Below are 23,421 nucleotides of genomic sequence, written 5' to 3'. Positions count from 1 at the left end.
GCCATTCTTGTGATTGAGAGTGATGGCCTCTTCATTACTTGTTAGCAATTTTATATATAATTCTTTTAGATTTAGTTAACTTTGCTGGAAGGTTGCCCATTTTACTGATCTTTTCAAAGAACTGTCTTTTTTCCCCTGAAGTGCTTTATTTTCATGTATAATAACTTTAAGAACTATGTACCAAAATATGTACAGCACTTACCAAAGCTCTGTATGTGGGTGGGATGGTTTGGAAAGCTGCATAAAGTTCAGACTTCTTCGTCTTTAACTTCTCATATTTTTTGTAGGTTTCCATAGAGGCAGATTTCTTTAACTTTCTTTCAGCCTTTATTTTCCCTTGAAGTTTAACTGATAGTTTTAAAGTAACTTCTAATTGTTTTAGAGAGAAAATTCAAAAGGGAAAAGATTTACTGGTACAGCAGAATCCTTGATAAACCTAATTAATAAGAGGTATAACTCAAGTGATGACATGATATCAACAAGAAAACTGAAGGAGCCTCGGGATGGCAGGTATAGTCAGAAGTTGAGATAGTATTTTTGACAGATACAAGTAAATTGGCTTGCACAGTATGAAGAAATGTCTTAGGGATAGATTTGAATAATATAACTTTCTACTAGAAAGTAATTACCAATTTTTATTACTAATATTAGTAGCAAATTATAAGACATAGAGCATCCTAGAGTGTGATTATACTGTATAACATATCAAAAGTACAAAACAATGCAGTGTGGCTTTCAGAGAGAAATCTATAAGATAGAAACAACTTAGAATTTTATTTATAGAACCCAGTAATGATAAAGCTAAGTGTGCTGAAAATTTATTGCTTAATGAAATATGGAGTGTCAGTGAGCTGAAATAATTATATTAACTAGTATTTCTTGCTTGCAATATTTTTGAAAGATGATTCTTATTATAAGCACCCATTTATAGGCTGTGAGATTGTTCATTCATGTTTAAATTCACTCTGGCCTTATGCAGTAAAAAAGTACTTTCCTGAATTAACTAAGCCTTTTATAGTATTTAGAACTTCCTCCTATGTTATTGAAGCAACTTAGATTTTAATTTATGATAGTCATAGTTGTTAGATTGAAAAACTATCAGACTGACGAGAGATATGGTTTTAAGTTTGTGTTGGTGCCCATTTTTAGCATAGTTAATTTAGTAATCCATATATGTTTTAGTATTTATGGTAGTGTTTGAGAGAAATATTTTACTGATAACTGAGTCATTCCTTAAATATCGCCACTCTCTTTTTCTGTAGTGGGTTTTCAAAGAAACCTGAACTGCAGTTCAATAAGGTAGGTGCTGCTTAACTCACCAGTTTCCACAGTCAGACTCAGTATTTGATTGTAAGCACTAAAATAATAGTTAGAAAATGACATTGAGGTGGGGCTGGAGAGATGGCTCAGAGTTTAAGAGTACTGGATGCTCTTCCAGAGGACCTGTGTTCAATTCCCAGCACCCATATGGCATCTCACAGCCATCTGTAACCCCTGTTCCAGGGTATCTGACACCCTCACACAGACATACATGCAAGCAAAACAGAAATGTGCATAAAATATGAATAAATATTTTTTATAAAAAGGGAATTGGATTTAAGGTTATAGAGTACTGCTAAATGGATTATAACAATAGACAAATTTAGTCACAAGTTACTTAAAACACTTCCTTAACTTTCTGTTTTCTAAAGTAAATGTTCTTTTTAAACTGGACCACATGTTATACTCCTATAATTCCCAGTTACTCAGAAAGCTAAGGCAGAAGGATTACAAGTTTAGGGACTGCCTAGGTAACTTTTAGTGAGATCCAGTCTCAAAAGAAGACAACTAAGGATCTACCTCTGTGGCGTCTAGCACTTGGTCTACCATGTCTGCAGCACTAGATACAGTCCCATATCATGAAAATAGTTTCAAATAGGGACCTAGTATTTTCATGTAGAGGTCTATGATTTAGTCTAGATTCTGTCTATCACAATATCTTATCTGGTTTTTGTTTTGTTTTGCTAGCTGGTCCCATCTAGCCTGACAAATCCTGGAATTTTTTTTTTCGGGGCTGGGGACCGAACCCAGGGCCTTGCGCTTGCTAGGCAAGTGCTCTACCACTGAGCTAAATCCCCAACCCCCAAATCCTGGAATCTTGATTTTGTTAAAATATTTATTTGCCTAGGCTTAAAAACATAGATCTTTGACTTACCGTTTATAGTTTTTTTAAAACATGTTCACTAAATTTGTCAAATTTCAAGGGTCCACTCTCCACTTCTTGGAGAGTGGACCCTTGAAAATGATACATGACTGTTATTACAATAGTCATGTATCATTTTCTTTGCTTTATAGCATGTTTTGTGTCAGACATTCAAACACTAGCTTCTTTACTTTCCAAAATCCCCAACTTTAACCATGTCCTACTCTTGTTCAGAAAGCTATTTTGTTGCTACTGTTGACTGCTTATTGAATCGAATAGAGACGTAGAATGGCTTGCTATTAGGGTTTTGTTTGTTTGTTTGTTTGTTTGGTTGGTTGGTGTTTTCTTTGCTTTTATTGGATATTTTCTTTATTTACATTTCAAATGTTATACCCTTTCCAAGTTTCCCCTTTGGAAAGCTCCCATCCCTTCCACCCCCTGCCTCCATAAGGGTGTTCCCCTACCCACCCACCTACTCCCTCCTGCCTCCCTACCCTGGCATTCCCCTACAGTGGGGCATTGTGCCTTTACAAGACCAAGGGCCTCTCCTCCCATTGATGCCTAATAAGGCCATCCTCTGCTACATATGCAGCTGGAGCCATGGGTTGTTCCTTGATTGCTCTGGTTGGTGGTTCAGTCCCTGGGAGCTCTGGGGTGTCTGGTTGGTTGATATTGTTCTTCCTGTGGGGTTGCAAACCCCCTCAGCTACCTTAGTCCTTTCTCTAAATCCTCCATTAGATTTAGATATGCTGTCAAACTGTCTTTGCAAGACAGTAGTCTAGTTGGGAGATGTTTTTACTTAGTCGATTCATTCTTTTTGGGGGAGGGGAAGAGGAATAACAATATTTTTCCTTTTTTCTTTCTTTTTTATTCTTTAATCCTTTTTTTTACAGTTCAGCAGTCTTTATCCCCCTCCTGGTCCACCCTCTGACTGTCTGTTCCACATCTCATACCTCCTCCTCCCACCCTACCAGACCTCCCCACTCCCTAGGGCCTCAAGTCTCTTGAGGGTTAGGTGCATCTTTTCTCACTGACTCAAATCCCAGCAGTCTTCTGCTGTATATGGGTTAGGGGCCTCATATCAGCTGGTGTATGCTGCCTGGTTGGTGGATCAGTGTCTGATCAATCTCAGGGGTCCAGGTTAGTTTTAGACTGCTGGCCTTCCTATGGAGCTGCCCTCCTTCTCAATATCTTCAGCTTTTCCCTAATTCAACCACAGGGGTCATCAGTTTCTGTCCATTGGTTGGGTGTAAATATCTGCATTTTGCTCTCTTAGCTCCTTGTTGGTCCTCTTGGAAGGCAGCCATCCTAGGCTCCTCTCTGTAGGCACACAATAGCATCAGTAATAGTGTTAGACCTTGGGGCCTCCTCTTGAGCTGGATTCCAGTTTGGGCCTGTCACTGGACCCCCTTTCCCTCAGGCTCTACTCCACTGTTGACCCTGCAGTTCTTTCAGACAGGAACAATTTTGGGTCAGAGTTCTGGACTGTGGGTTGGCAACCCCATTTCTCCACTTGATGCCCTGTTTTTCTTCTAGATGTGGACTCTGTAAGTTCCTTCTCCCCACTGTAAGCATTTCATCTAAGGTCCCCTTGAGTCCTGAGAATCTCTCACCTCCCAGGTCTCTGGTACATTCTAGAGGGTTCCTCCACCTCCTACTTCCCAAGGTTGCCCATTTCCATATTTCTGTTGGACCTCAGGGCTTCAGTCCTGTCCCTCCCCAATACCGGATCATGTTCCCTTCTTCTCCTCCCTATCCCCTTTCCCACCCAAGTCCCCTGACTCCACATGATTGCTTTCTTCTTCCTCCCAAGTGGGATTGAGACGTTCTCACTTGGGCACTTTGGCTTGTTAACCTTGAGTTCTGTGGACTGTATCCTGGGTATTCTGTACTTTTTTTTTCTCCTGGCCCTCTGGGCATCCCTCCTGCTTCATCCTATGCCTCATACTGCCTGCCCTTCCTTTTCTCCTTTCCCCTTAATCCACTTGGACTTGAGTTTTGTGCAAGGTGACAAATGTGGATCTATTTTCATTTTTCTACATTTAGACTGCCAGTTAGATCAACACCATTTATTGAAGATGCTTTCTTTTTTCCATTGTATATTCTTGGCTTTTTTGTCAAAGATCAAGTGTTCGTCATTGTGTGGTTTTTATTTCTGGGTCTTCAATTTTATTCCATTGATCAACATGTCTGATTCAGTCTTACTAAAGAAAATGTTACAAATACTAGATTTGTGTTAGTTGAATGTACAACTAGAAAATGTGTCACAATTCAGTTGCACATATGACTTATCTGATACAGCTAGTATCATGTTTAAATGTTTTTATGTACACCTCTTTCATGTTTTGGGAAAGGTTCAGAGAAAGAGTTACAGAAAACTGAAGACTGTTGTTAATGTTACTTCTGAATGTCCACTGTAAGTAAATTTTCATAAGTGCTTGTTATTTGAAGAGACTGGATATTTTCTGTATGCAGTGGTGCTAACAACATTTATCTTTGTTTTTCACAGGAATGATGTATATAATTTCAGCTTGAATGGAGCCGATGAGCCTGTTATAAAACTTGGAGTAAGCTGGAAATCCACTGATGTTGTGCTTAGTTCTTCTGTAGTCACCCTGAAGCTATATGCATTTATGAGCATACATTTAAGATTCCTCTTGGGATAGATGTACTTTACAGTGTTTAAAATATGAAAGCTTTGTTTAGCAAGCATAAGTATATCTAGTTGGTTTTTCCTATTTTTTCAGTATAGAAAAATGAGTTAAATGGGGTTTCACAGTACCTTAGACTTGCTCTTTAAAGAAAACTGTAATTTGTTTAAATGCGTTAATAAGAAACTCAGAATCACCAGTGGGTTGTTGTCCCCCATTAAAGAAGAAACCAAAATGCTTCCCTTGTTATTTAACATTTTCTCCCTATTTCTACACCTTCCTCTGTCTGTTTTATAAGTCTGAATCCTCGCCTACCTGAAGGTTGTCTTGTGAATCTCTCCTTGGGTTGTCTCTCTGAGTGTCTATGTGCCCTAACAAAAATGATGTTTTGTCTGTGTCTATTTGAACAGCCCAGAAAGCATCCTATTGGGGAAGGAATGATGGCTGCTTACAGAGAGAAATCTGAAACAGAGTTTGACATTTTTATCAAGAGATAGCCACATACTGTGTTCAGTGTTATGGAAGATGTTCATTTTATAAGACTGCTTTCAACCTCTTATTTTTTCTGTCTTTATCAAATGATCATTAGAGTACTTGTGCATTTATTCTGAGTCGGGGCATGGAAGAGTGCATAATTTAAGATTACAGATTAAGTATGGTAGCAGGTTGTAAAAGTTGATTACATGGGAAATCTAAGGCAAGTAAAGTTGTTTGTTTCCTTAAAGGGAAGTTAAAAAAAGATTGAGTAAATTGTAGATGAGCAGTCTTAAGTGACATCAACATGTGTTATTTACTATAGGAGAAAGGTCCAGCAAAAGTTCTAGTCTCTGAGAATGTGAAAGATTTTTACCATAAAGCATTGTCACAAGAAAAATACTGGTCCTTACTGTGATAAACATACTCTGATTTTCTTTACTCTCAGTCTACTTTTACTGTAATTGTTTAGTTTTAAAACAACAAATACTATGGAAAGCTGATTTTAATGAGCAATTCTTATTCTCAGAAATGAAACTAGATTTTGATCATTTTTCCTTTGCATTTCTCTCATTTTTGATATGTCTTATTTTTTCTTTGTTCCTGTTTATTTTCTGTTTAGATCCAAGAATTTCAAGCTACAACTAGAGAAGCTAGTATGGATAATTCAATAAAATTGTAAGTTTTTTAAAATTATAATTCAATATATCGCATTCTATCTAGATCCATATACTTTCTTTTAAATAATGGTCTCTCTTAATCCTGTCTGAGTTTTTGACATATGAAAGGACTGTCATGATTTACCCTAGCTGTGACTACTACATCAGCACTTATTTTTAAATTGAATGTATAAAGGATAATTGCTAATTTGAATATTATGGCTTTGATATAGAGTTGAAAATTTAGTCCTTTATCCAAACTCATTTTTTAAAACTGAGCTCAGAAAGGATTAATAATTACCCAGCTAATGCTAAAACTAGTGAAAGTTAAATCTGAAATCTTAGTAATTTTCCAGTTCTGTTAGAAAAAACAAAATGTGATGCATGTTTAAAATTAATGTGTACTTTTGTTCCTCCAGGGTAGATGTAAGGAACCGTGATGAACGTGACCTTTCTCTCAAAACAAAAGATGAAAGAGTAAGCTGCACCATGTGATGTAATGTGATGTAATGTGATGTAATGTGATGTAATGTGATGTAATGTGATGTAATGTGATGTAATGTGATGTAATGTGATGTAATGTGATGTAATGTACTGTAATGTGCCAATTGAACCAGTGTCTCCTGTGCTGCCGTGGGGCTCAGTGCAGTGACTCCTGTTCCTGGTACTCTTCACAGATGTGAGTTTAGTTCTCAGCACCTGCACTGGGCAGATCACAAACCATCTGTAACTTCAGTTCCATTGGATCTGATGTCCTTTTCCAGTCTCTGCATATAATTACATACATGTGGCTTAATACACACAGACACACACATACCACGCAAATGAAACCTTCAAAAGAGTATTTATTTTAAACATTTTAATACTTGAGACTACTGAACTGGAGAATACATGCTAGTGCTTAAAAATAACTTTCAGGGCCTTCAAGGGGATAGCTCAGAGATTGGGAGTACACTGGCTGCTCTTCCAGAGGACCCAAATTTAATTCCCAGCACCTACATGGCTTCCCACAGCCATCTGTCATTCCAGTTCCACTTCCATGTGTGCAGGCAAACAGTTCACAGTCAGATATGAGACTCTGTTACTGTGTTTTGGCTCATAGATTGGATATTTTTTCTAAAGTGGGTAAGCACAACAATATATGTGTAGGGAATAATGGAGAGATTTTTGCTCTTCAAGGAACATGGCTAATTCTAGAGATAGCCATATGAAATTTTTAAAACCGAAGTACAGATAGCTCTGTCAAATTTTATTGGGTTAAGGATCTTTATTGTATATAACTTCAAGGACTACAAAATAGAAAGTAAAACAAGGGAATAATACAAGTATTATAGAGATAAAAAAAAACCTGCCTGTATAGTACTGTTGGAACTAGGACTTGCCATGAGGTGAGACTAGACCTAAAAGTGATGTGCAGTGTGCTCCTGCTTCATCTGCTTAACTTTCCTGATGCACCATCAAAGCAGTTGTCATTGTCTTTTGAGAAGTGATCTGAAGTTTTCATGGATGTAAAATCATGTGAGTTGTCGATACAACCCTTCAGATGGCTTTGATTCTGGTATTTGATGCCTTCATGGAGGGAATTTGAGAGGTTAACAAATGGAGGTGTGTACACATGAGTCAGAATGACACTGAATGGTGGCATCCAGTTTATCATAGTGGGTTTCCATTCTGGAAAAAACTCAAGGGATCCTTAGAAAAAAAACAAAAACAACATACCCAATAAACAGGAGTAAAGGAAGCAAAATGGCAGTGTGAATTTGGGGATAAGGGTTTTCTATCTTTAAATCCTGAAGGTGAGGAAGAAACAAATCAACATTTATCTTTATTTGTAGATGCTTGAGAATACCTTTCAAGTCCTGAATCTAGAGCACAAAAGATGGTGGTAATTAAGAAAAGTAGCATTGAAAAGTCTGAGTCTAGATTCTCAGAAGCAGGACTCCTCAGGCCATAGCCTGTTAACAGTGATCTAGTCCAAGTGTTAATAAAGGTTCAGTCCTCAAATTCACTTCTCCACCTGCAAAACTTATATAGTAGAAAAGCCAAACTAAATAAAGTTGGACTTCTTTTCCTTCTAAATTTGCATATGACATTGACAGCTTCATGCTTTCAAAATTAAATGCCGAGACTTAACCCATCAATAAATACAGTGAAAGAATGTAGTTCAAATTTCTCTTCACATATTCACGTCTAATCAAACTAGTGTGAATGTACTGGATAAGAGTGGGTGTGGAAACATTGAAAAGGGACAAAATAGAAGAGGAACCTGAAGAGGGAAGCCATGCTGGATCAAAGGTAACTTACATGACCTGCATAACAGCAAAAAAGTACAAAGAGAAACATAAAATGAAGTTACCAAGAGCGCAGCAATGCCTTGATGTTTTTCCAACATATTCTTTAGTCTTCGCCCTTCTGAGAGACTTACACTGTGTATAGTTGACTTGTTCTAAATGCAGATTACTACTGATAGGATGGACATACAGTGAGACCCGTTCTCCCTTAACTGGGAATGAATTGGGGGAATTTCAAGTTAGGAACAGTTACCAAAGTGGTGTAATCTAGCTTGGAAAATGGCGCCTTGAAAACCTTGATGGCATAGCCAATCCTACAACAGTTTTGGAACTTTTCATATGATGTGTTTCTCAGAGAGTTTAGTGTGAGAATAAGCTAGAAAATGGTCAATTATGTCACTAAATGTACCCCATCAGAAGATGACTTGGGCAAGACTTCAAGATGAGGAAACCAAGACTGCTGTGTTGGGCTGTCCTGAGCACTCTCTATATAAGTGAATGTTATGAAAATGAGAACTTGAGTTAACCTGGCATTTAACTAACCATGGACAATATGAGAAAAATTCCATTTATTGATAAATCATGGAATGTTTTTAAAAAATTATACCTAAGAATGTACCAACAGTGGTAGAACTTTTGCCTAGCATATAAAAAGCCCTGAGTTTGAGCCCTCACCAGTCTGGAATGATCAAGCAGACAGCAACAAAATTGGCAAAACTCAACCAGCATTTAGTTTATTCTTTGGAGTATGTAAAAGCTTGCCTTACTATGTATGCCACATACTAAGACATGTTTTTTGATTTTCTTTCTATAGATATTAAGTCATGAGAGGAAAACTCTCTTCAGTGACACTGAAACAGAATGTGGTTGGGATGACAGCAAGACTGACATTAGCTGGCTAAGGAAACCAAAATCAAAAAGACTAATGGATTATAGTAGAAATAAAAACACAAAAAAATGTAAAAGTATAAAATCAAGTAAGAAATTACATTTTAGATTATGTTGCAAATAATTTATTTCAGTTATATAAAATGCTCTGGGCCTTGTAAATTAAATTCATATTTACTTTAAGGAAATCAGCTTTTATTTCAATATTAAAAAATGGCCAGTCAAAGGAGGATTGGCTTAGAAAGAAGTTAAAATAGATGTGGATTTTGGCATGTGTTTAGAAATATTGGGTGAATTTTGCAAAAGGTGTAAGAGTCCAACCAGATGCATGAAGAAGCAGAATTATATGTAAGACAAGTATGAAATAGTATAGTATGGTCAATGAATTAAGAGTTGTTATAGCTAGAATATATAATATTTATCACAAAATAGTGAAAGATGAGGCTAGATCTGATCTGAGTTTGGACTTGAAGTAGCATGTTTACAAGAAGCTTTGGAGAAATGTAAGATGCAAATGCTCTCTTAGAGGCTACTGTTAGAGAAACTTATTTAAAACATGAATGTTAGGGATCTCAGTGTGGTGGTAGGGGTTTTAAATATTGTAGTCAATAAATACTTAAAAAATTCTTCTATGAAAATTATTTTGTTGCAGTGTTGGATGGTAAGCTTAATAAGTATGAACTGGTTTATTGACTATATTAGAAGACTCTTGTAAATAAGCTTTGCTTCCGTGGCTTTGATAATCTCACTTTTAGCTCTCTAAGAAATAAAAATGATGGCATATAATGTGTTTGGAAGCCAAGAAGCAAGTGGGACTAAAACTGTTGTCAGTAGTATGGCTAAGTCCAAGGAAAGTGATGGTATACAAACTAAAGCAAGTCGTAGGTTGTCATACAGGATATACTACTTTAAGAAGTTTGGTGTCTGATTAGAACACATACTTAAAGTGAATTTTTTAAGCAAGTGAATAGGAACAGATTTCAGCAAAATGATTAGCATAAAGATGATTAGGGGGAGTGAAGAGAACATGTAGATTCAGCTTTACCCAAAGGCTCCTCAAGTTAAAGATGGATTCATGGATGATGATATTCTTTAAAAGCTTGGTAATATATAAAGGGAGACAGGAAATTTACACTATATCAAACACTAGTGAGTTACCATTTTGAATATTTAAGTTTTTGAATGAATCTAAAGATTTATTTCTTATCATGATGAACAAAGTGTAGGGAAAGGGCATGCCCCCAGAGTAGCCTGACAATCCTGAAGACCACATTCTCCAGCAGAAAAACTGAGATTAAGGGTCCCTGTGTCGTGGTGGCTTGACATCATGTAAAGCAGGGAAGCTTATTAAATATGTAAAAGTACTAAAGGTGAGGGGCGTGTTATTTTATGATTTTAAATTTATACTTCCAAGAATGTTTTGAAAATTTTATTGGTTGAAAATTTTAATCTTATTTTCCTGAATTGCAGGGTCATCCACGGAAAAGGGACAGCCAAGATCCACAGTGGTAACTGAGAGATAATGTACCTTTCAATGTCTGTTCTAACAATAACGTGCCACGCCCCCACACCTGATCCTTGGTCCTGACTTTGCATTATTTTCCCTCATTTTTATCTTTAATCAGTGTCTGCATTTTGAATGTATTTAATTCTGGTTCTAGATGTGTGCAGCTGTACACATGTGCACACTCATATTTGAATTTGAAGAAAATTGGTCATCTTAGATATTGCCTGGTGGGAATAAAACAGTGATAGATGATAGGAATGGCAACAGAAAATGCAACCACTTAAGATTTCTAATCAAGAATTATTTAATTCCTACATATTTGTATATATAATTGTCATTGTGCCATTTTTATAGCAAATAGTTTATATTTCAGATATATCTGTAACTAATTTTACAATATTCAGAAACTTTTCCCCTAAAGGTACTCAGTAAAAACATTGCGAAAAATGATTATGAAGTAATTGTAGATGGGAGAACCAGACTTCCACGAAGAGCAACAAAAACAAAAAAAAATTACAAAGATCTCTCAACTTCAGGATCAGAATCAGAGAGTGAAAAAGAAATTTCATATTTGTTTAAAGATAAACTACCAACAAAGGTAAATAAATACAATTAAAATCGATAATTTCTAAATTTAGTTTTCTTATACTAAATATTACATTTATATTCAAATAGTGTCTATAATATGCATGTTGCTAGTTTTCGCAACTTTACAGATTTACCTTAAAATTTGATATGTAGATGGTTAATTACTGTGAGTACTCTCATTTTTTTTTAAGCTCAAGTGAGAATCTGAGGCTTGAGATATAAAAATCTACATATTGAGGAGTGGTGGAGAGAATTTGAGCCCAGATTTCTGATGCTAAAGATCAGACTTTAACAACTAACACTATGTTGATCTTAACCCATTAAACCACCATTTCCTCTTGTTTGTTTGTGTTCTTGTTACGACTTGCCTGAAACACTTTAAAGACATTATGACATAATTTTTTAAACTGATTAACATGACTGCTCCAAGGTATAGTTAAGTGGAAGGATTTTGTTATAGATATTAGAGGAAAGTATAGCCAGATGCATCTGGATGAATCCAACTTGGAGGGGGAAGTATTAGGTTGAACAAAGCCAGCAGACTGGACATGACCATGAGGGGAGGTAGGGAAAGGGATGAAGACAAGGAGTTGTGAGGGCAAAGAAGACTAAGTGAGCACAAAAGAGGAGACTGAGAGCGAGCATAGCCAAAGTAGCAGGTTAAAAGGAAAAGCTGGGGGTGGGGAAAGTTCTGAACTGGAGAGGTTTAGGGTAAGGAGTGGGAGGAGAGAAACCAGGATGCATGTATAATAGGTACATTTCAGACCAGCATGCTAATAGGCACCATCAATAGCTATTTGTCTCTTTGCCCCTGTGATAGGGAATCTGTCTACTTGGTATAGAGGAAACGGTTTCCTGAAGAATGCTGGCTTTTGTCTAACCCTCAGAATTTGAAGAAGTGAAGTTTTCTTTGGATCTGACAATAATCGCCATATTTTCTGTTACTTCTTGCTTTAATGTTATACTGACCATCTAATATGTCTTTTTAAGCCATTCATCTCATTCATTTTAAAATGTCTTTTCAAGCTCTTGCCCAGAACTATAATAAATTCTCTATTACTTTTTACTCTAAGTAAAGTCCCGGGTTTCTCAAGTGTATTTGATTTGATCCACAGCCTTATTCATGTATGTCTCCCTTTATCATACTGGTACACAGATTTCTTAGGGTTCCAACACCATGTAATTAAGGAATTCTGTTTTCTCTAATTGGATACTTAAAGTTTCTCTAAACTTTGAATCCTTAACAATATTCTATTTGTAGACAATTATAGTCCAAGTATTCAATATATTTTCCTAGTACACTGGAGTATATTTTTGCTAATATCTAAGTTCATGTTATGCTATAGTAATAAGTCAATCAATGTTGTAGTGTAACTTATGGGTCCAACTATTGAAGTGTATGAGCATAATTTGAAGTTATTGGTGCATTTAGGAGGAGACTGTCCATTCCAGCGCCCAAACAAAGAAACTGCCCAAGAAACAACAGAAAGTCTTCAATACAGAAGCGCTGAAAGGACAGCCTTCAGAAGAACAGAAAAATTCATCTACGCTAAGAAATGGGAGAGAAGACAGTCTGTACTTGTCTTCTGCATCTGTGTCTGGGAGCTCGTCATCTGTGGAAGTGATGAGATGTCAGTGTTTCTTCATTTCCCTTGCACTTTACAAGAGTACTTAATGGTTTCTTTTTGTGAGTCTATGAAAATATTTAAAGACTAATTTTGTGATATTTGAGATAGGAGCTAAAAGGTTCATTTTAAACTAGTTAAGTGCTAATAATTTGGGGTTCTTTTGTTGTTGTTTTATTGCCAACTTGAGAACATAATAGAATATCCAAAGTTTTCATATTAAGATGTTAAAAATAAAATGATTCAATGTGAAAATATTTAACATTCATAAACTATAAAATGAAGATGTAACAACAATTTTAATATACTTAAGCTAAAATATTTATTAACATAAGAATATGGGATCCTTTATACAATAAACTGACAAAAATCTAAGGAATATTGTGGTGATTCTGTAAACTCACAGATTATCTTCAGAAACAGGTTTTTGCTATGTAAAATAATTGGTAATGAAAATTCATTTTCTTAGAGATTTAACTTATGTCTTTCAGTTACAAAAACTAAGTTCCTGTGAAGCTATTTTAAAGCAATCCCAAATATGAATAATTTCAGTTAAATTCAAGACTTAACATATCTCTTTCCCCTAAAGTAGCTGCAAGGTCCTTGGATTTTTCTCAATGCTCAGAATCAGTGTCACATTAGATAAGCTAAAGACAGATGCACACACCTTGATTGAGCTAAAAACTAAGAACTGATTTTTATTAAAGCTTACATCCTCTTTTTTTTAAAAAATGTGCATGTATCATGTACGTGTGCATATAGAATGTTCCCAAGCTCTTTAAGAAAATGGGTCTCACTGATAACCTGGGCCCACCTAATAGAATTTCTAGCTGGCTGAGGAGCTCCAGAGAGTCACCTCCCAAGCTTGTGAATTACATGCACATTTCACCACATCTGGCTGTTTATGTGGGTCCAGGGAATGAACTCAGGTCCTGATGGGTTTATGCAGCAAGCACTTTACTGACTAAGCTGTCTCCCCCAGATTTACTGTCCTCATTTTTAGTAAGTGATTTAAATCAACTGACTTTGTAAAACTTCTCTTACTTTATAGCAGTTACTATGTTAAGATGTTTAACGTAACACGTAAGTTGATCATTATATTTAATCTCATAATGTAAATATTTTTGTTTAAATTATTTTGAAAGTTCTGAATTTTAAACTGGGCAATTTTGAGAGTTTTAGTATTTCAAATATAGTTGGTATCTTTTAAAATACACTTAATCCTTGAGGATTTGATAAATTATTAAATCTGTCATGCCCATTCTAGAGCAAGCATGAAGAATAATACTGTTTTGTCTCTTTATGTTTCTGGGAAATCTAGGTACAGAGAAAATAACAGAAAGGGATTTTACTCAGGATTATGACTACATCACAAAGTCTCTTTCACCATATCCAAAAGCTGCATCACCTGAATTCTTAAACAGAAGCAATAGAGTGGTAGGTCATGGAAAATCACCAAGAATTAGTGAGACCAGTGCAGTATGTGTGAGAAAGAGTTGCTCACCTGCTTCAGGACTGCCCTTTTCGGTAAGAATATAATTTTCTTTTATCATATGGATCTGAAAGTGGTAAGTAACTTGCTAGTAGTTTACCAAATATGTGTTGCATATATATTATTCAGTGTTTATATAACCTGTAATAAGTTTTAGCTATTAAATTAATAAGTTGACGAAATTGGAAAGATTGTAGTTGAAAACCATGTTGCTCAACTGTTTAGTTGCATAAGGAGCTTTAAAACTCAATACGTACTAACCATTGCTTATAATAAAATAGTAGTAATGACTGTTTAGGGCTTGACGGTGTCACTTAGAGCACTTGTCTAGCATGAATGAGGAACTAGAATACAGTACCGTCACTAAAAGAAAAGCACACTGAGCACACTTGTATCAGAGAACTTAAACACCTGCTGATAGGGTACACCAGCTGACCCACTGCTTTCAGTTGTGTGTTTTCTATTTCTAGATTATTTTAAGCCCCACAAACCCTTACTTTTCCCAACCAGTAGTCTTACAGGGGATATTTGCAAACAAAATCTTAGGTTAAACTGTCAGTGTGCACAATTCAGAGTAGTGCTATGCTTTTTAAAGCAAATGTAGGAGAAAGCCCTGCTCTATCTTATCAGCCCTCCTCTTTGCAAGACTCATTTTTCTACAAATCCCAGTAGCTAGTATCCTGTTAGATTCTATCATGTTTTTTTGCATCTTTTAAACCCTTCACATGGCACTTTGTAAATGTCTATGTACATCTAGTTAATTCTAACCTCCTTAATCACCTATGATGCTTTCTATTCTGATGCAAGTTTAGTTTGCTACATACTCACTTGCAGGGAACTAAGGCAGTCACTGCCCCCTTTCCATAGTTCCAGTTGTATTCTAGCTGATGCTTTTGTCTTTGAATTTTTCTGGTTCTTTGCATTAATGAGAAATTTTGAGATATCCAATGAATTAATTGTTTTGTTTTTATGGCACTAGGGGTTGAGTCCAGTACTTCCTTCACATTAGATAAGCATTGTTCACCACACCAGCTACATCTCTAGTCCTATTTATGTTTTCCAACTTGTAAATGGAATTGTTGATTTATATTAAAGTTTACTGGAAGTTTTTTTTTTTGGTGGGAGGGGTCTGGATTTGAAAGAGGGTCTCACTCTGTCTGTAGCACAAGCTGTCCTTAAACTCACTTGGTAGACCAGGCTGGCCTCAGACTTGGAGATCTACCTGTCTCTGCCTCCCAAGTGCAGGAATTAAAGGTGTGTCACACTATACCCAGCCTTTCCAGGAGTTCTTTATATGGGTTTGGATATTGTTCCTATATCGGCTACATATCATTATATCATTCACTTGCTGGAATCCAGAACTCCGGTCTGACAGATGATTTTAATAAAGTTTCTTATCATCAGAGTATTTCAGACTCTAATGGGTATACTTGATACATACCTGTAGTCTCAGCACTCAAGTAAAGGTAGAAAGATTGAAATATCAGGGCCAACCTGCACTGTATTAGTAAGACCTAATTCTTCCTTAATCTATTGCCCTTTAATGTGAAAATGAAATTTTTGATTTAAGCTTTTAGGTGTCAGTCTTTCCAGAATTTCCTATGAATAATTAAAGTTTCCCACTTACAATGTTTACATTAACTATAACCCAAGGCTTACTCTTGTTGATCATGTGAGTCTGGCTATCAGTGCTAATACTACACTGCTTTAGTTTTACCCTTGCTAGGTGTTACACACACACACACACACACACACACACACACACACACACACACACACATCCCAGTTTATATTTCGGGAGTTTTAAAGGCTTTTTGCTTTTGTGTGTTATGACAAAAAGCCAAGAAGTAAGTGGTTTGGTCTTGTCTAAAAAAAATTAATGATTTTTGTATTTTGAGTGATCTTACTGAATTCTCTAATTCCCTAAATTGTCATAGTTTTTTTCTGTAGAGTTATATAAAGTATTACAATTTTTGCATTATATGATCAATTCTTATACTTTCATTTTATTTTCTTGTTAAAGTCTCTTGGCCCCTGAGGGTTAGAAGCCATGCTAGCAGGCATCTTCGCTCGTGGGCTTTGCTAGATATCCGCTGTTGAATTAACTAATGTTACATTTAAGAGGGCTCTGAATTTTACCATTGAGGTGATGCTCTAAAATTATAAGTTGTTCCTGTATTACTTAGCTTTTTTCTTGTTTTAAGCAGGTATCTAACTTTCTTTGAGTTTCTGTATGTCTTATTCATTCATAGCCCAGACACACAACCAAGAATAATTCTGTTATGAATATAAAAAATACAAATTCAGTGATAAATAATCAAAGAACCCAACATTGTAACAGCTATTCAGATGTAAGCAGTAACAGTTCAGAGAAACTTTATATGGAACCCGAATCTCCGGATAGCTGTGAAAACCATGTGCAAAGCAAGAGAGAGGTAACGTGCCAACTCACATTGCTAGTATTCAGTTGGAATCATAATGAAAAAATAATTCTTTTTCAGTTTCTGTGAGTGGAGAATCTGATATCTAACATGTAGAATGATTTAGTCATGGGAAAAAAATCAAAACTTTTAAGATGAGTACAGGAAGGTCTTAAAATAGTAAGGATATAGGGGCAAAATCCCAGAGTTTACGTATTTATAAGACTTTCTGATTTCATGACTACATAGAAATCTGATTGGCTGAACTTCTTGTTAGCGTGACACTCCATTGGACAGTCAGTAAAGATATGTTGCCTGTATAACATGGAAGATGAAAATAAACTGTGTATCTTGAAGGGGAACTAGGATTTGAGCTGTCCTTAACTGGCTAGAAGAGCACATCAATTAAAAAAGAAAGAATAGTAATCTAAGTAAAGTTATGCAAATTTGTATTCAAATGGTAAAACACGAGTTTAAATGTGAAAAATGTCACTTCAAAAGAAATTTTCTGTGTCTCCATATTTACTCAAAATGAAGGCACTAATAACAAGAAGTTGAAAATTGGAAATGTCAAAAATGTCTAGTAAAAACCATTAGCATGAGGTTGATGTTAATTTATCATAAATATTATTTTTGCAGTAGTCTTTAAATGAAAATAAAGGCTAGATGTAAGATGCTCTGAAAAGAATTTGACAACATTTGAAATCTGTTGGCTTGGGAGTTTGATAAAGAATAGTCAAAGATGAATCTAAGTGTTTATAGTACTCGTCTAATTTCTAATATTTATTTTAGGAAAATCATGCAGCCTCTCCATTTTCATTGTCTAGTGAAAAAATAGAGAAAATATGGTTTGACATGCCCAATGACAATACTCATGTATCAGGTTTGTAGACATAGTCTTGCTTTTTCAAGATTTACTTTAGCCAGGTGGGAGGCAGAGGCAAGTGGATTTCTGAGTTCAAGCCTGGTCTACAGAGCGAGTTCTAGGACAGTCAGGGCTACACAGAGAAGCCCTGTCTGAAAATACATACATACATACATACATACATACATACATACATACATACATACATAGTGTTCCGTGTGTGTGTGTGTGTGTGTGTGTGTGTGTGTGTTCTCCATGTGTGTGCAATGCCCAGAAGAGGTGTCTGGTATGCTGGGACTGAAATTAAAGACAATTGTAATCCACTGTATAGGTGCTAAGAACTGAGCCTGGATCCTCTATAAAGAGTAGCAAGTATTCTCAACTACTAAGACATCTTTCTAGCCACAGCCTTGCTTTTAAAGTAATTACTAATTATTTAAAAGTCACACCTAAATAAATTCTACATTTCAAGTCATATCAATTTCAAGTCATTATTCAATTTTGTTATAAAAATATTTATAAAGTTGTGTACTTTAACATAGTTGTTTTTAAGCTTTTATGTTTAAAGCAATAGAATAGTAGATATGTTGCGTCTGTTGTAGCACTATTTTCTTTAACTGTTTAAGGTCCCAGTCAACGTGGTAGCAAAAGACGGATGTACCTAGAAGAAGATGAGCTAAGTAATCCCAGTGAAGCAGAAGTGCAAGAGGCAGAAGAAAGGGAACATTTGGTTTCCAAAAAACTATGTCAAAGGGAACATTTCGATCAGCATACCTCTGAAAGTAAGCACATCAAAAATTTGTCAAACTCCAGTTATTTACAGGGTAGTTTCTTAGAGTTTGGATGACTTCAATGAAACAGTTCTTTGTAATAATAGCTTTGGGTGAGTCCAAGATGGATATAGACTTTTATTACAAATTTGACTTTCTGTAAAAGTTGTAGCCTGGGTCCTAAATATTCTGATTTCATGTCTTACATATCATGAAATCTTACTGAAATATAAATTATCTGAAGTGTTAGTTTGCCACTAAATACTCTTCAGGTACTTCTGCTTTTTTGTTGTTGTTGTTTTGATACAGGGTTTCTCTGTGTAGCCCGGAATGAGCTCTGTAGACCAGGCTGGACTTGAACTCATAGATCCACCTTCCTCTGCCTCCTGAGTGCTGAAATTAAAGGTGTGAGCCACTACTACCCAGCTACTTCTACCTTATTAAAGGATCAAATTTAAAAGTGCCAAATGTTGCACCTTAGTTGTTGTTTGTGCCTCAATAGCCCTATCAAACAGCTCTGTGACAAAGATTTCACTTTTAATAAAAATGAAAAAAACTCTGCTTTGGATTTAAACACCCATAAAATATGAAGAATAATTTTGTTCTCAGTTTAATGAGACAAGGATAAACTTTGTAGTAATGCATATATTAATGTTAGCTCATTGTTTTCATTTCTTAATGTCTAAAATTACAGCTTCATTATCAACACCAGAGTTTTCTGTTCCTAAGGACTGGCAACAGGAGTTACAAGGTGCTGGGATGTTTTATGATAACATCAACTCAGATTATAAAAGGAAAACTGACGTGAGTTACCTCCTAAGCACACGATACCATATACACTGTAGTTAATAGATGGATTGTCTGATCCTTAGCCAACAAAACTGGGATATACATGAATCATAATTTGCATATGTGCTAAATTGGAATGATTGTCAGATGAAAGACATCTCTCTCATTTCTAAAATAAATCTCTCAAAAATTCTTTCTCTTCTGTTCAGTTTGTCTTTGCAGTGTTTAGGTATTTAACTTTTTTGTTTTTGTGTGAGTGAGGTGTACATGCATACATTTTGCAGATTGGTGCATGTGCATACATATGTGCTTGTGGAGGCCAAAGGCCTACTATATTAGGTGTCTTCAATTCTTCTTTACCTTCCTTATTGATTATTTGACAAGAAGTGATCTCTCAATGAAGGTACAATTTGTTTACTCAGATATATTGTACTGGCTGACTAGAAAGCCCCAGATATACTGTTTCCACCTCCCCAGATCTGGCTTTACAAGTACATATTCCTGCACCTCGCTTTTTATGTGGGTGCTGGGTATCAGAACTAGGATCATCATGCTTGCATGATGAGCATTTTACAGATAGTTATGTCTTCACCCTCTTTAGACATTTTAACTTAATCCAGAGGTTATCATTCATGGAGAGTAATGCATATACACTCCCAGCTTTCTTTCATCAGATCTATACTGTGCCTTAGTTTTTGAGGATCCAGTGTATACAAAGTACATCTTAAAACCATTGTTTACCTTTTGGTAATATTAGGTGGAAGATCACATTCTCTTGTGTCTTTATTTGAACTAATAATTAGTTCATTCTTTTCTTTGAACAATGATAAGTACAATTATTAGCCAGTTATCAACCTTATCTCTTGATTACCTTTTCCTTTTATCAAAAAATAAGATCTGACTTCTTTTAAGATTTATTTATTCTATATATGAGTACACTGTCACTCAATCCAGACAGACCAGAAGAGGTCCTCGGATCCCAATACAGATGGTTGTGAGCCACCATGTGGTTGCTGGGATGGGAATTAAACTCAAGACCTCTGGAAGAGCAGTCAGTGCTCTTAACTGCTGAACCATCTCTCCAGTCCCAAGATCTGAAATTTCTTAATCTTCATTTTCCCAAGGTCAAGAGAATCTGTAATTTTAAACTCTCTTATGTGTCTCTGGTAGGTGCAAGTCTTTTGTGAAGAATGGTAAGTTGTATTAAGCTGTACTCTTGAAAACAAAACTATTGTCAATAGCAATTTTTATAACTATCATAAATGTAGTAGCCTTAAAAACAATAGCAAACTGAACTATATTCAAATCCTGGCCAACACACGTAGCTACTGCTAAGTCTAGTTCATTATAAAAAATTGACTCTAAATAACTGCATCTCTAATTTTCTAAGTTTTTCTTAGTTGTTTATGTGTTATGAAAACACTTTTTCATAATACAGTCTTGGTCAGGTTGTTATTTTATAAAGAAGTTTTAAGTTAAAAGTATTTTTCAGACACAACATAAAATCATGGATGATTTTACTACAAAGACATTGAAACTGACTCAACAACATCTGTTGGCAATGGCCTGTCAAGCTCGGGGACACAGGTCTGTAGCACAAATCTGTCTGGTAAGCCTTGCGCACTGTGTGCTTATGAGCTCTGTGTCCTGTGGTTTAAAACTATCAATTTGCTCCTTTCTAATAGGGATGAAAATATTGACAAATTCCAAGTCACTCTCCTAGATGAGCTGGAAAAAGTTGAAAAAGACTCACAGACTTTACGAGACTTGGAGAAAGAGTTTGTGGTTTGTGTTTCTAAAAATTAAAAAAAAATTTTAATGTTTAAAATCTAAGTATAGGTCTTTAAAATTGTACTACACTGTGAGAGACTGTTGCAGGTCTGTTGATTAGTTGATTTGAATTGATTATTATTTAAAGCAGAGTTCTATCTTAAGTCAGCTGCAGTTGAACTCTGAAATTTCCCACAAGTTTTTAATGAATAGCTTTGTTAATGTGGGAGACAGCTGAGAGTTTTTTTTACTTGTAATACTTGTAATTTGAAGAAGTGTATACTATATACAGTAGTAATCTTAGCCTATAACCAGTTTTTACTTAAATTTAGAGTAGAAATACATTAATTCTACTTTCAGGTTTTAATTTTTAATCATGTTAAAGTACAAGGATTTTTTTGTACCTTAAAACTTAGGACATCGAAGAAAAGATAGTTCACAAGATGAGGGCATTTCACCAAAGTGAGCGAGAAAGGTTAGTATGCTTTTTTTAAATGGACAAGACTGTACATTTGTAGCTGAGACATAACATATGCTACACTATAACAGTGGAATGTGAACAGCTATGTAAAAAGTTCATTCTCATTTTATTTATTAGGTTTCGTGCTTTGAAAACTTCATTGGATAAAAGTTTGCTTGTCTATAATTCTGTTTATGAAGAGAATGTTCTTACATCTGAGGTATAAATTTTCTATACTTATCTTGTAACCTTGCTAGTTAGTCTAACTTGCCTTTTTGTTGTGAAAATTTGATAAATTTCATGAGGGAAATATGTTGCTTGCAGATGTGTTTGATGAAAGCAAACATGAAAATGCTACAAGACAAGCTACTGAAGGAGATGGTGAGTGAGCTAAGTGGGTGCTTCCGTCTACTTACCTCGCTTTCGTGCCTTTTTCTGTCTGTTTTATAAAATAGGTTCTTGATCTTGAGCCCAGACTGGCCTTAAATTTGTGATCCTCCTGCCTCAGTCTCCAGAATGCTCAGATTATAGACATGGACATACTTTTTACGTTTTGTGTTTTGTTGTTGTTGTTGTTTTTTTTTTTTTTAATGTGATATTTTTCCAAAAACTTTTCACACTTGTTTACTTCTATGGGGTTTTGTTTTGTTTTTAATGGGAAAAACAAAGGGTTTTTGTTATTTTCTTTTGGGTTTTTTGTGAAGGTTTGGAGAAGGCAGATTTAACCTGACCTGGTGACTTTTTAGTTCTTTAAATTGTGGGGACCTTGTAAGAGTAGATGAGGGATGGATGAGGAATCCCTTCAGAGGAAACAGGTAATGGTTTGCAAAAACTAAGTGGAGACATGGCTTATTTGCTCTGTTTAAACACACCCTGCACTTTAACTAAAGCCAAGCAACCCAGACTGCTGAGTGGAAGAACTGTCACCTGGATTAGCAATGACACTTCATTGATTTGCATAAACAAACATAGTTGGGTTTTTAGAAGTCAAGTAGGCTACCAGCTACATTCTCGGATGAGGTGTTCTCCAGAGAGACACATGCCACTGTGTTACAGACATGGTTAGGGGTTTTCTCAAAGTTTTTAGTACATAATAATAGTAACCTTATGTACATAAAGTATTAAAGTACTTGTGAGAGTTTACTGACATGCAGCACTCAGTGGTGTAGAGGCTGCGAGCTCACGGCTCTGAGCAAATTAGCTGCCTAAGTTTGTCCTCACTGAAAAGTTTCCTAGAATAATTTTTTAACTCTTTCTTTAAATTTTTTTATGTGGAGTTTTGGAAGATTGCAAATCTTTTCTCCAGTATCATGAATATTGCTAATGATGGGAGAATCCTCTAATACCTCCATGCAGACCCTAAGAGAGTGGGTGAAATCAGCACTAATTGTATCTTTATGCAAATGGTTGTCTTTCCCCTTGGTCACAGCATGAAGAGGAACTTCTCAACATACGCAGAGGACTGGAGTCATTATTCAAGGATCATGAAGGAAACAATGCATGAAATCTGGCTGCTGTCAACACACTTTATCTGATTAGTTTTTGTGTATGAATGAAAAAATAATAAAGTAGCCTTGCAAATATGCATCCTCTTAGCACCTCTGTGCTTGTGTGCAAGAACCTCCCAACTCAATGTTAGAGATGAAAAACGTGACTCCAAAGGCCACTTGTGTGTCCTATGAACTTTGGGTCATATTTTTACATTAACTATGTCTGTGAAAGTAGTGTCTGTACTAAAGTATTACACAAGTGTATTTTTAAATTAATGCACCTTTGGAATAAAATATACTGGAATTTGCATAATGGTTTATAAATATAAAAGTAGTAAAATATTAGCCATTCTTTGAAAGGGGGAAAGGCTCTGCTTTAAAATCTTTACTTGTTAGTACCTTCATACTTTGAGATATATACAGTTCTAGTGCACAGAAGTATTAAAGTGACCTAAAACTGTAGCTGTTTCATAAAGATTTTACCACAGAATAGAAGTCTT

General features: G+C 35.7%; 1 protein-coding gene across 9 annotated transcripts in view; it reads left to right on the top strand.

Annotated features, from left to right (window-relative positions):
- Nucleotides 1-23,018, top strand: part of Sycp2 (synaptonemal complex protein 2) — a 62,484-nt gene extending 39,466 nt beyond the window's left edge. For 8 of the 9 annotated variants that reach the window (XM_063284681.1, XM_063284684.1, XM_063284678.1 and 5 more), the window contains 21 exons: nt 383-510; nt 1,263-1,299; nt 4,537-4,598; nt 4,692-4,749; nt 5,930-5,985; nt 6,386-6,443; nt 9,072-9,234; nt 10,616-10,653; nt 11,074-11,250; nt 12,673-12,871; nt 14,187-14,392; nt 16,610-16,792; nt 17,570-17,660; nt 18,269-18,424; nt 19,107-19,216; nt 20,694-20,788; nt 20,887-20,986; nt 21,388-21,446; nt 21,570-21,651; nt 21,756-21,812; nt 22,861-23,018. In XM_063284681.1, the coding sequence (XP_063140751.1) occupies nt 383-510; nt 1,263-1,299; nt 4,537-4,598; nt 4,692-4,749; nt 5,930-5,985; nt 6,386-6,443; nt 9,072-9,234; nt 10,616-10,653; nt 11,074-11,250; nt 12,673-12,871; nt 14,187-14,392; nt 16,610-16,792; nt 17,570-17,660; nt 18,269-18,424; nt 19,107-19,216; nt 20,694-20,788; nt 20,887-20,986; nt 21,388-21,446; nt 21,570-21,651; nt 21,756-21,812; nt 22,861-22,935 (2,190 nt within the window). In that variant the 3' untranslated portion in view covers nt 22,936-23,018. The remainder of the gene's footprint in view (nt 1-382; nt 511-1,262; nt 1,300-4,536; nt 4,599-4,691; nt 4,750-5,929; nt 5,986-6,385; nt 6,444-9,071; nt 9,235-10,615; nt 10,654-11,073; nt 11,251-12,672; nt 12,872-14,186; nt 14,393-16,609; nt 16,793-17,569; nt 17,661-18,268; nt 18,425-19,106; nt 19,217-20,693; nt 20,789-20,886; nt 20,987-21,387; nt 21,447-21,569; nt 21,652-21,755; nt 21,813-22,860) is intronic. The other variant, NM_130735.1, reaches the window with a different exon arrangement.
- Nucleotides 23,019-23,421: the final 403 nt, after the last annotated feature.

Source organism: Rattus norvegicus, chromosome 3 (assembly GCF_036323735.1).
Source record: "Rattus norvegicus strain BN/NHsdMcwi chromosome 3, GRCr8, whole genome shotgun sequence".
NCBI lineage: Eukaryota > Metazoa > Chordata > Mammalia > Rodentia > Muridae > Rattus > Rattus norvegicus.
Note: the sequence above shows the minus strand (reverse complement) of the source record. Positions and strands in the feature narration are given on the sequence as shown.